This window comes from Umbelopsis ramanniana (assembly GCF_025399195.1).
Source record: "Umbelopsis ramanniana AG unplaced genomic scaffold K450scaffold_55, whole genome shotgun sequence".
Taxonomy (NCBI): domain Eukaryota; kingdom Fungi; phylum Mucoromycota; class Umbelopsidomycetes; order Umbelopsidales; family Umbelopsidaceae; genus Umbelopsis; species Umbelopsis ramanniana.
The window spans coordinates 106,343-118,558 of NW_026252141.1; the positions used below are offsets into that span (position 1 = coordinate 106,343).

The 12,216-nt window shown below is 45.6% G+C and overlaps 4 protein-coding genes across 4 annotated transcripts; 1 reads left to right on the top strand and 3 right to left on the bottom strand.

The window, feature by feature from the left end:
* The first annotated feature begins 164 nt into the window (after positions 1-164).
* On the top strand, positions 165-1,241 carry K450DRAFT_254039 (uncharacterized protein). The gene has a single exon (XM_051591137.1). It carries the CDS (start codon positions 190-192, stop codon positions 1,228-1,230), a length of 1,041 nt encoding a protein of 346 aa, XP_051442033.1. The 5' UTR covers positions 165-189; the 3' UTR covers positions 1,231-1,241.
* A 28-nt stretch (positions 1,242-1,269) lies between these two features.
* Positions 1,270-7,034, bottom strand: K450DRAFT_254041 (uncharacterized protein). The gene is made up of 15 exons (XM_051591138.1): positions 5,649-7,034; positions 5,426-5,577; positions 5,035-5,361; positions 4,405-4,960; positions 4,238-4,324; positions 3,880-4,160; positions 3,609-3,816; positions 3,426-3,537; positions 3,299-3,352; positions 3,184-3,204; positions 2,896-3,098; positions 2,748-2,839; positions 2,592-2,640; positions 2,128-2,516; positions 1,270-2,063 (listed from the first exon to the last, which is right to left on the bottom strand). The coding sequence occupies exons 1-15, from the start codon at positions 6,988-6,990 to the stop codon at positions 1,668-1,670; spliced, it is 4,269 nt and encodes a 1,422-aa protein (XP_051442034.1). The 5' UTR covers positions 6,991-7,034; the 3' UTR covers positions 1,270-1,667.
* Positions 7,035-7,072: 38 nt separating this feature from the next.
* On the bottom strand, positions 7,073-8,962 carry K450DRAFT_254045 (uncharacterized protein). The gene is made up of 3 exons (XM_051591139.1): positions 8,721-8,962; positions 8,152-8,654; positions 7,073-8,089 (listed from the first exon to the last, which is right to left on the bottom strand). The coding sequence occupies exons 1-3, from the start codon at positions 8,951-8,953 to the stop codon at positions 7,473-7,475; spliced, it is 1,353 nt and encodes a 450-aa protein (XP_051442035.1). The 5' UTR covers positions 8,954-8,962; the 3' UTR covers positions 7,073-7,472.
* A 183-nt stretch (positions 8,963-9,145) lies between these two features.
* K450DRAFT_254048 (uncharacterized protein) lies at positions 9,146-10,817 on the bottom strand. Its single transcript, XM_051591140.1, has 7 exons — positions 10,775-10,817; positions 10,604-10,688; positions 10,292-10,530; positions 9,975-10,226; positions 9,510-9,910; positions 9,345-9,447; positions 9,146-9,279 (listed from the first exon to the last, which is right to left on the bottom strand). The coding sequence occupies exons 1-7, from the start codon at positions 10,811-10,813 to the stop codon at positions 9,196-9,198; spliced, it is 1,203 nt and encodes a 400-aa protein (XP_051442036.1). The 5' UTR covers positions 10,814-10,817; the 3' UTR covers positions 9,146-9,195.
* Positions 10,818-12,216: the final 1,399 nt, after the last annotated feature.

Below are 12,216 nucleotides of genomic sequence, written 5' to 3' on the forward strand. Positions count from 1 at the left end.
TTGATTTATCTTGTTACCAGTATCTCAGTGATCGACGGACTGTGCGCCCTGCTGACGTAGACTTACGCTTCCCTTTGAGCTTAAAACCAAAGCGGCGTTTGCATTTGACAAGAGATATAAGGTCGGGGCATAATTTTGTCGTCTTTCATTATTTTTTCACTCCAGGATTTTCCAAAAGTCTGCTCCACTATGACTGAACAAATGCGTGCTTGGACCTTCTCGAAGCGCGGCCGGCCTCAAGACGTTTTGACTCTCGGATCCGTAGCCAAGCCAACCATCACGTCTCCTGACCAAGTTCTGATTAAAGTCGCTTGCACGTCCCTCTTTTCGTCCTACAAAGCCATCATGGCTTTACTGCCTGTCTCGGCTAGTCAAAAAAGAATCCCCGAAGCCGAGTTTTCCGGAGAAATCGTCGAGTATGGCGAGAATGTGCGAGAAGAGCTCAAAGTGCCTGGTGTTGCCGTCTTTGGATTGACTATACCCATGGAACCCAAGACAGAGTTGCTCCGCTTCATGCGCAACCCTAACGGCACTCTCACAGAGTACATTGTTATCAGGCAAAATCTGATCGTTCCTAAACCAGCTAATATGTCTTTTGAGGAAGCTTCCGGTATGGCTGGCATGGGCGCTACAGCCCTTCAGTTCGTCGATGCAGCCAAGTTGAATGCGGGAGACTATGTGCTTGTCAACGGTGGAAGTGGAGCGGTTGGAATGCTGCTTCTTCAGCTGTTGAAGAAGGTGGTGGGACCGGAAGGCAAAGTCGTGGCAACCTGCTCGGGATCAAAGAAAGATGTCGTCTTGCAGTATGCTGACGAAGCCATTGATTACCGTGCCCATGCGCCAGTACACACCTATCTCGCCCAAGAGTACGGCACCCGCAAGTTCGACGCTATCATTGACGCAGCCAGTACCCAAGAGCTATACGACCATTCACCGGAATACCTAAATGAAGGCAAACTTTTCCTAGACATGTCCGCCAAGCACCCTGTTGATCGAGGCTGGCAGTACAGTGATCTCCTCCCCCTCATAGCCAACCAAATCAAAAATAACTTTTGGCCAGCCTTCCTGGGTGGCGTTCCACGAAAATATATGTTCATCAGCGGCACGCCCGACCTAAAGACCCTCCAGAAAATTCGCGAGCTCATAGAGGATGGCACCTTCAAAGGCACCGTCGACTCTATTTGGGGCATGGATGAGGTCATACAGGTAAGAGATAGCCATGGTGAATAAGCATCCGTCACTCGATGAGACATGTAACACTTTCCAATTTGCAGGCTTATGATAGATTCACTGGCCCTGATGCGCGAGGACGAGTGGTAGTGGATGTCCGACGGGATAAATTTCATTCATAAGGCAGCAACTAGGGGTGTGCGGCCTGGTATATGCATACATCTTTGAGCCAATGTGCCACTTACTCGACGGATACCATTTTACATTCACCTCATGATGGATTGCTTTAAAGGAACAGTATCGTGCCAAACACAGTCCTTTAATAAACCGGAGCATCTGATTTCCTTATACCATACCGATGAAATTGATTGCTTCTTATATTTTGCTGCCGGGGCATGACACTATTTACAAATGCTTATATTTTGAATGCTTCCTATAAATTAAAATTTTGAAAAGAATCTCGAAGCTGGCTTATACATTCATTTAATACAAGCTCACTACTTGGGTCGGCCTCCACGCCAGGCATTCTTTTTCGTTTTCGATCCAGAAGAGGACACAGTGGCAAGCAGAAGCAGCCGCTTGTTTTCATTTTGAGCTGCAACCAAGCTTTGCCGTAACCTTTGGACTTCCTGTTTAGCGTACTTGAGGCTGTTCTGGAGCTGTTCCAATTCGTCCTGGATCATCTTGGCCGCAGGGTACGCTAGGTCTCGCAGGGGGATGCGTTTGAGCACCATGATGTTCTGCGCAAGTTCAGCCTCCTGTCTTGCCCGCACTTCCCACTGAATTGCCTCCGACACCTCAGCAGCATAATGCACGAATTCAGGGAAATACTGATGGTTCCGGCGACTGACCATCCAATACAATTCAACCTCAGCAATACTATGGGCCCAGTCCTAAATACGCATAGATCAGTACGGTACGGCTGCATGCATTGTGGACAGAATACCAAGACAGTACCTTCAGCCATCGCTGGCGGCCTTCTGAATCAACTTTCGAGACAATATTGCTCATAAGAGCAATCAGGACGTTGAGGACAATAATGGCGGTAAATATCAGAAAGAGGATACGCAGTCCATCGGTGGACGGAACCCCATCCCATTGGTTGTAGGCATCGCCATCACTGGCTAGTAGGTAGTAGGTGTATTTGAGCGAAGAGAAGATGGAGTTGAAATTAGACGTGTTGTTGTGGCTGATCAAGTACATCTGGTCTCCCCAGCTATCCTCTTGGAACGGCTGGCCAAGCACCACAACCATGGCATGCGAGAAGGCAATCAAGATAAGCTGTAGCATAAGGAAGAAAGGCGTAATGTGGCGACCGATTTCAATGATTGTAGCCACCATAATACCTGCAGTGGCGCACGGTAGGAACGAGGGTCAGCGGTGTTGGATATTGAATGAAGGTATGGAGCTACTGTTCTTACCATAGTTTTTGAATACGCGTAGTTGCAATATAATTTTCAGCCATAATATCTAATAGAAACGCGCAAGAGTGAAAACACCAATATCAGTATAGAAGGCATGCACAGGGATGGAAACGAAGTATGTGTATAAGCGTTTGATTACATTAAAGTACTTACCAAAACAGAGTATGCACCAATGGACCTCAAGTAATAGTCATCCACATCATGCAGGACCAAAATAGAGTGCACAACCGGCATCAGAAAGGCGCCTGATGATAGGGTGAGTCTTTTGTGTTTTACGTAATGTCCATTTGTGATCACTTACCTATATCAATATAATTGTATGGCGACCAAAAGTACTGCTCATGCTCACTGATCATTTGTCGAACTTCTTGGAGAAAGAAGAGGATACCAAGGAAACAAACAACGGCCAGCCATGATTTCTGCTGGGCTGGATCCCGCGTCAACGATATGGCAAAGATGATAAGGTACAAAATGTACGAAGCTGTAATAGCAATATATCTTGTCCTTTTTGGACACGTCGATGTTAAAAGGTGCGTTTGTGGAGCTGGTCGGGTCGATCATGCTAATAAACCGGTGGTGCTATTCTTACCTTGCAAAGGTTTTCCATTTACTGCAAACACCGAGGAGAAATGCAGTTAAGATGAGTATAAACAGGTAGAAGGAACGTAAATATAATGTTGAAGGACAGTGGCTAAAATACTTACTAAACCAACAGCGGTTCAATGGCTGGAGCTTCGAACATACAATCATACTCGTTTCTATGTATGAGCAGAAGTTTAATAAGATAGCATAATACCTTTGGTCCAGAAAAACAGTGTAGCGTCAACTTACATGGCAATTTCAGCAAAGATGCTACGGTGAGGCATGAACAGTGTCCGTATCCAAGACTCCTCTATCTCTGGATATGTTGATATACCAGGAAGCGGCAGAACGCATTGGAACACTGAAAGGGCAAGTTAAAGTCAGCGTGAACATTCCACCCCTCGTGTTGTGCAAACTGGATCCCTTCCTTACCTCTCTCTTCAACGCTTGCTTTGAGCCAGCTCTGAAGTTTCAAAAGCAGAGCTGGTATTCGAAAGTAGCCAGATTGCGCTATTTTCATTATAGTGGTTGGTCCTAGTTCCCTTTCACACTTTTGAAACTCTTGCCACGCTGCTAGGTGATACGTGGGTCTCTTCCCTCCTGCTCTCAAATAGATCAGATTCATGTTCTGATATGGAGACTGGATGGCCTATAGTGTTAAGTATCTGGTATCATTTCACCCTTCGCTGATTTCATGACTTACCGTTTTGTGCAGGATGGGAACAAAGGAAATGGCGGCCATGAAGTTGCGGACGAGATCAGGTTGGTTGCGGACAAGGTACTCCCCCTGCGACGGTGTCACCAGATGATTGACAATGGTTCCAATGGATCGAACACTGTGCAGCGCCGGCTCAAAATGGCCAATACCGCTGTAGGCATCTCGATGGTAGGGACCTATTCTAGCAACTTGAGACTCTACCATTTCAATGGCTCTTGCTGACTTGTTCGATTTACTTCCAGCGTTATAAAAAGCAAGAAACTCCTCTACAAGGTCGAAGAGACGATTTAGTACACTGCTTTGCGAACCATAACCACAGGCACTCATCCGCCATCATGCTCACCTTGATCTACTATTCTGTCTACATGCTGGGGTTGTGCAGAGAGGATTTCATTTACCGGCCATCCACTTAATATATGTTTTGTGTAGTCTAGGCAAGATGTTAGTGAGCATTTTCAACTCCAGTTGCTGACTGATAGCGCTCCATATAGTATGTTACTTCACACTTACCATCGTAATACTCTTTTCCATTGTACTCGGCAGCTTGCATGGACGTTATGCGAGTGATGTTGAAGCAGCGAGCAACTAGATCCGATACACACCGTTGGTGATCAGGAAATTGACTGAGCTCAGGGACGACCAATGACGCTAACAACCCTATCCAATGCTTATTTCGCTCCGTCATCAGCGGCAGGCGCAGGAAAAAATTCCTGGTAGTGAAGGAGGTCGGCACTGTGCATGTAATGTGCAGTAGCGGTGGTAGCCCTGGCGCCATTAGCATGTGGACATCAGCAATGGAATATGCATTGTCTATGGGCGGCTTCCAAGCAAAAAAGCAAGATACTAATCCATCCTGGTCGATTTCTCTTCCAAGAAGAAAGCGGTCAAAGACCGTGATACATGTGGAGGTCATGCCGGGCAGAAAGAAGCAACAGCGCACATCATCACATTCGCCAATCACATGGGCTATATGGTTTACCGTCGTGTCGTCCACCAAGCATACTTGAGTACCGTTTGATACTAGGCGATAGCCTTTTGGCGATCCTGAGGAAGCCGCCGCCGAAAGCTAAAGAGGGGGAGAGGGGGATGTATGAGAAACGATCCATGGAATATGGGCTAGACCGCTAAAGCACCTCTTACCGAGAGATTGGACATGAGCCACTGGCACCTTGGGGCAGCTACAAACTTGTCGGGTGATGTAGGCCAGAAGTTGACCGCCGACGGCGTAAGCAGCATACTTTCCATTTTGATGTCCATGGAGATATGGAACAGCGTCCAAGCGCCATGGATCTTTGAAAAAGCTAATTCCTGGGCCACTCTTATGGACGGTGTTTCCAACTTTTCTTTGCCGTTGCCAGATTCTTCAACCTTATTGTCGTGGGCGGGAAATTCGTTCAGATCATCACAAAACAGGTGTCCTATCAGGTTGGCTTGGATGGCCACATTATCATAGTGAGGCAGGCCGTGCTAAGAAGGAGGAGCATGAATGAAGTGTAGAATGTGATAAACGGCAGGAAAATGCGACACGTACCCTCACTTTCCTCAGTGCTTTTCTAGCAATGTAACTGGCCGTTTCAAATGGATACTCTGCGTCGTAATCAAAGACTCCCGTGTCGCTTTTCGTGCAAAAAATATCACCCACTCCGTACCCATCTGGACATCGAACAATCTCTATATTACCAGCTGAGAGAACGTAGTTAACTTAGCCAGTGCTTCCAAGTAACATTTTTTTGGCAACACCTTGGCGACCTTACCGGTGCTACTGAACATAAAGTATTTTCCATTGGTGCGTCGAAGCAAGTCCAATACCAGGTCAGAAGGCAGCTGACAGCCTTTTCTAGGAGCCCTTAAACTCCAAGCCAACTTCCATTCGGGCCCTGTCATGCATTTCACGCCATTGTCGTTGACAACGTAATAGCTGTCGGGGTTATGCAAGAACACACCATAGCCGTCCAAAGTAATGACATGCTGACCATTGCTACTTAGCAAGACAGAAAACGGTTGGCGTTCCAAGGCTTCTTTGGATCCAAGCACGGGATCGACATCAGTGAGGTAGGCAGTGTAGGAAAGAGCGACGCATCGATGCTGAATAGACCACGAGACGTTCTTCAAGCGGACCTTTTTGGCGGTCAAGTCCACGGTTTGATCAAATATCTGCTGCCAGCCGACCATGACTTCTCCATTTTTTTTAGTCTTGACCGATTCGTACACGCATAGAAACACCCGCCCTGGATTGACTTTGCTGAGACAGGCAATGCTGATGATATCCTCTTGTGATTCAAGACACGTTGCCTCGATCCGTTCCGAGAACTGTACACTTAGGCCAGCTAGTGACTGTTCGGGCTGTAGATCAAGTGTGCCATTTAATCCAGGTACAAAGTACTTTGAAACCACAGTTGACGACAAATCGAACGATGACCCATTGGCAATATGAAAGGACCTTGATTTGTTGGTATCCATGAGGCCAAAGCCTAGTTTCCTCAATATGCCGCGGATTTGCTTATTGATGCTGTTCTCGATCTCATCCGCCCACTCCCAATGTAACTGTTCCTGCAACCACGTGGTCCATTCGGTCCTCGTCCGAGTATCGCTTATAATATCCTGCGCGCAGCAGCATAATAATCGATCAAGGTGGTCGAGAATATCCAGCAGGATGTCCATATCGTAGGTGGAGAAGGCTCTGTAGGCAGCAAAGAGCATGTGCGTCCCGCTGTAGACGTTTTTGGGAAAATAGTCACCAGATGATATCCACGCGCCTAGAATTAATTGCGCTTCGAAGCATCCGTCTTTGGCTTGCAGATACATATCCTTGGCCGAAGGATAGTTGTATAAACTATACTCGTCAACCATGCCTACCAGCAGCTGCATGAAGCTGATGCCTGACGCTGTGATGCTTCCCGACGTCAGAACACTAGGTGGTGGTTGGGATGGATTGGGAACAGGTGGTACATTGATTTCTTGCGAATTCTCAGATATCAACTTTATGAGACGGTCTCGAAGCGTTGTTTCTTGGAAATAGACATCGTTGACTACTTTGGCCAGTCGATGGATGGAGATGGGTGGTAAGGCCTGTGGTCTGGTACTTGCGAATTCCATCAGACCATCAGCAGCTTGCTGCCATTGTTGAAAATACACATGTTCCTCAATCATCGCAAAGCGCTTTTGCACTTCTGTCCACAAAACCTTGTCCATACTGCTGTCATTTGTTCCTGAGCTGCTCGACCTCGTCTCGCCTTCCGTTGGCAAACGAAGATTCATATTCAAAACTGTGTCCGTTCGATTGTACACCGTTGGGACAGCGGGATTATGATTCATGATGGCGTTCAAATGAGGAAGAAAGAAGAGTGGGGTGTTCATTCTTATAGCATGGCTTACTGCAAGTGATGCTCATCATACGGCCATGAGCTGCACGTGAACAGGTGATGGGGGTTAGCACTTTCGACGTACCGGTGATCTCCAACATGTCATAAGGTAGTGGGTTATATATGCGTCTACATAAGGGAATACGGGTTTATTACAAATGGCATGTTTCTCTATAGCAACTTGGCTAGTAAATCTAGATTGGATGGGGCTCTGCATTACTCCGGTTTACCAGAAGAATACTCTACAACGGCATATTTGCCTCCACAGCGCCATTCCAAAGGAGTGGCTGTTTGTTCGATCTTTTCCTGCACACCTTCTTTCAATCCACAAATGACATCGGCCTTGTTGGTACGCAAGCTGCAGATGGAGGTGAAATGTTCGCTAAGGTCTTCACCCAAGGCGGTGTTGAAAGGCGTAGTCACGGGCCACTTGCAGTCATAGGTGAGCTTTCTAAAGTTCAAGTCACCCTTGAAGAACACCAATTGGGAGTTGTTGGCCAAATCGGCAAACAGCTCGGGGGCTTCCTCTCGAAGATGTCGGTAGGCAAGACCACTGCACCAAAATGGATGAGACGTGATGACCCATTGGCCATTCTTGATATAGTCTTGCCAGCGAGAGGCAAGGGCTTGCAAAGCGGCAACATCGTCTTGACTAGGCGAGCAAGAGGCGAAAAACTCGGGGTTGAAGCAACTCTCCAACAAATTGGAAAAGTCGTCCTCAATGACATCGGACACGAACCAGGGAATGGTTTTGCAGTGGAAGACAATCTTCTCTGCCTTCTTTGTCTGGACCAACCAGTCAGCAAGTACAAGATCGACGAACAACTCAAAGCCTAAAGGTTTACGTCAGGTTAGGTCCTTCACCTCATGGGACAGCAGCAGCCTTTGTACTCACCAGCATTATCCAGAACAAAATCCACACGAGCATTCTTAAGACCCTTGACATGGTTCCAGACCTTATCAATATCATTGACCACAATGTTCTTCTCTTGCTCTTCGAGCTTTTCCTTGCCAGTGGCTTGAAGATTACGAATGTCCTCTTGGCTCATGTTGGTGAGCAAGCTGAGATCGTGAGCATTACCCCAGAGACAAACCTGCATGAGCTCATGGAACAAGATCTGGTTTTGTTCCTCAGTCTGAGCATCAAGAAGCTTGGAGAACTTTTGAGCAAGTTCGAACACGGCACCAAACGAACCCTTGAACGTGGCGTTCTTTTGTGACAAGAAGGGATCATAATCCTTCCAGGTTGTGGAAAGGTTGTACAGTTCTCTCAATCGTCGGTACATCAAACACTCATTGTAAAGCCAGCTACCATCGAACCAAGTGCTGTTGGGAAAGTACGTAGCGATCTGTTGGTTCCAGACCGCAACGTCCGGCTGGCCATCCTCCTTGAGTGGTCTAAACAGAGAGCAAAAACGTAAGGCTTTCATCCCTTGTCGAAGACCCCCCTCCCCACCTACTTACCTGATTTGACGGTCGTGCTCGATTTCATACTTGAGAGTGGAAACACCTTCCACGATAGCCTTGCCTTCCTTGACCTTGGTATCATCTGTCTCTTTGGCATAGGCTTTGCACATATCATCAATGACACTTGTCAAAATGACGGGCCAACGTCTAGCGGTGGTATCCCATGCAAAGCTTCCCTTCTCGCTGGCTCTGTAGGCAGGACAAGGAGGGTTGTTTGGAGTGACAGGCATGGTTATTTCAACAGGGAAGAATAATGAAGTTTAGATTATGGCAGGGTGAAGTATTTAATGCCAGTCACTCACGTCATTCCATTGGCGGCGATTCAAAAAAGGTTGATTAGAGAGTGGTTGCCAGGCACAAAGGTAAGAAGCACTATCGATAACCGCTATTTACTTTAAAGCGTATAGCTCGTCTTCTATGGAACAAAAGATAAAGCGTCATATTTTTTATTCTATCAAAGCACTATAATATTTTACACTGTAAATCCGACAGATTCTCGGATCTTTTGAACCAACGCACGCTTCATAAATTGCTCCTTGCTTAGTGCTCTCGTGAGCTATAGAGAAAATCCAAGGTTAGCGCGCATTGATATTATATTGTAGCTAGCGATAAGAATCCTACCTTCATAAACGTGGCCAAGTCAATCACCTCACTGTTCAACGCTCGACTAAGGTAGTAGATAGTATCGACGATAGCATTGTCTTCCGCAACCAGGTCGAAGAGCCTGCAGCCCAAGATAGATACGTTAGTGCACAATTTAGGTTCCTGTTCCGCTGCGTTACTTACTGATTATAAACAACCGTAGTTCCGCATAGAGATTCGTCCACTTCAATATCAGGTATAGTATTTAAGTCTTCTACCGCCTTTTCCAATTCCTGGTTCTTCTGTTTGACAACCTCAATGTTGTTTTGTAACCGTTGCTTGACATCTACTAACACTTGATGTTCGTAAGCAATTTGATGTTCTCCAATGTTGAGTTGCTTGTTGGCCTCTAGTAATCGATCCATATCGACTGAGACGGTCATTTTGAATTCTTTCATTCTATCCACTAGCTTTCGATACACTTGCTGTTGCAGTGGAGTCAGGTCCCCCGGACTGGGTGCTTGCCCCGCGGGCGGTTGACCAGGCGAAGGTCGGGTGGGTGGAGAAGCTGCATTTTGATAATTTGTTTGCGATACTCCCAGGTTCTACCGAAAAAAAGCGGGATGAATGGCTTGTGGTTTCCATCGTCGCGCTAGGATGGTTACTTACCGAAAAGACCTGGCTAAGATTGTAGAAGGCAGTGCCATCGACGGTATTCTTGACGGGGGATGGATAAGATAATGAGGCTGGAGAAGATATCTTGTTACTTGCTGGGCTATTTGTGGTGGGCATTCGAGCATTGGTGATGGGAGGTGTGCTATTAGGTGAAGGGGTGGAGGTGTTTGGAGGTTTTGTATAAACTGGAGGTTCTTTTCCAAACACTTGTTGGAAGATAGCAATAAGTTCAGCGAGATTATGGCTCTAGACACCAAGGGGAATGAATCAATATGTGAGTGGCAAAAGAATTCTCGATCTAAAATCCTTACCACAACATCCTCTTTCCAAGTTGAAAGATATGAATGGTAGCAAAAGCCGCTAACATCCACGTTTATGCCAGGTCGTACAAGCATGTTGGAGGTAGGTCTGACGTAGAAGATAGGTGGACTCATTGGGTATTCGATAGGGATCCATATGGCGACTGGTATATTATATGGAGAAGCTCGGTAGGTGATGGGTGTGGTTCCGTACAAACAGAGCAGTAGTTGCGTATCACCGTGGTCATAGGCTATAACAGTTTGATCACTCCACATTAGTTGCATTCTGAACTGTAGTTAAAACGAAATGGCAAAGCTACTTACTATAAGTGTCCATCTTGGGCTTTAAAGACCCGTACATTTGCAAAGCGGTATCGACATCTCTAAAAGTTCTTTGTGGATCGCGGTACTATAATAGGTGTATATTTGTGTTAAAAAACAGGTGTGACAGGTGAACTATGTGCATTGCTTGGCACAAGCCCTCGGTTTACCCACCTGCTGTAGCGAAGTGAGGAGATAGTTACGAACATCCATGACTGAGAGTTCAAGCTCCGCCCGATCCTACAACTTAGGTCATCCTGGTTGACGCACGTGACTCATCGTGCTCGGTACCTCTCCACAAAGGATGCCCTGTACACATTCAACTGCAGCAAATAAAATGCAAAGTGGTTCTCTTTATGCTGTTAAATTTTATCATTGAATGAATTCAAAATTTCATTCAATGCAATCTTACTATGAATACCTACTTATATCCTGTCGTCTCACTTTTACTGTAATTCAAATGCACGCATGGCAAAGTTGCAAAGTCTTTCACTGCCAACAAAAAATATTGATAAAGAATTGAAAACAGCTTTTCTGCAACGAGAATGTGTAAGAACCATGGTAGCAGTTCTGATGATTGTCTTGGTTAGAAACTAGCCACATATGGGGGGTCTCGTCGATCTCACTTCAATGAGACTACTATGCACCATTAAATGTACTCGACATAAGATATTTTCAGGTAAGCAGAGCTGGTTCGCATCCAGATTTGATTGATGGGGTTTTCCTCTTTTTCTTACAATCAGTGATGGCGCAATAGGTCACAAGTAATTGGCTTGTAATATGCTCAATCGTCGGTTCCATCGTCGGCTTAATCGTCGGCTTTATCGATTTACAAACAATGTCGCGTGGGTTATGTCCGATCGATGCCTTTCAGTAAGTTTTTTTTCAACATGATATGAGCACATAATATTTGTTTGAGTACCGGCGAAGAGTACCGTTGATGATATGGTAACGCAGGCTCCTATGCCCACATCATTGAAACAGCTCATTGAGATATGCAGCTTTTAAAAAATATGCGGTTTGCCCAAAAATTTAACATATACAATAAAACTCTGGTATTATGCTCCAGCCGAACCGACTATAAACTTTCTGTTATGTGGACTTGCCCATATATTTTCATAAAGTTATTTATTTTAAAATGTATCTAATGTACTAAAATTGATTAAGCTTGGTGCCATCATCCTATTATCTCTATTCACAATTTGTAGATGACCCCACCTACGCAAAGATATCATAATGCTCTCTGTGTAAAACATGGGGGTATATTTTTCAAAAATCTTACTACTGGCACTATGAAGGAAAATAAACATGTGGTTCTCGACAAGGGCTGCCATGGCCAGTCATCGTACATCTTGATGATTTTTCAATCGGTCTTCATGACGACGCTGGAAGTGCAGGATGTTCATATTGTGTTAGCATTGTAAATCAGTCAAAAGGACTTTTTTGAGCATTTTTTGCAATAAAGAAACGAACATGTTTCTTTATTAACACTTCCTTTGACTCAAAGATCACCGGTGGTGTATAAAGAGAAAACAATGAAAAGGATCCTACTGCACGAATTGCAACTCCACATCATAATGATTCTCTATGAACGACACCGTAGGAAGCGGATAACT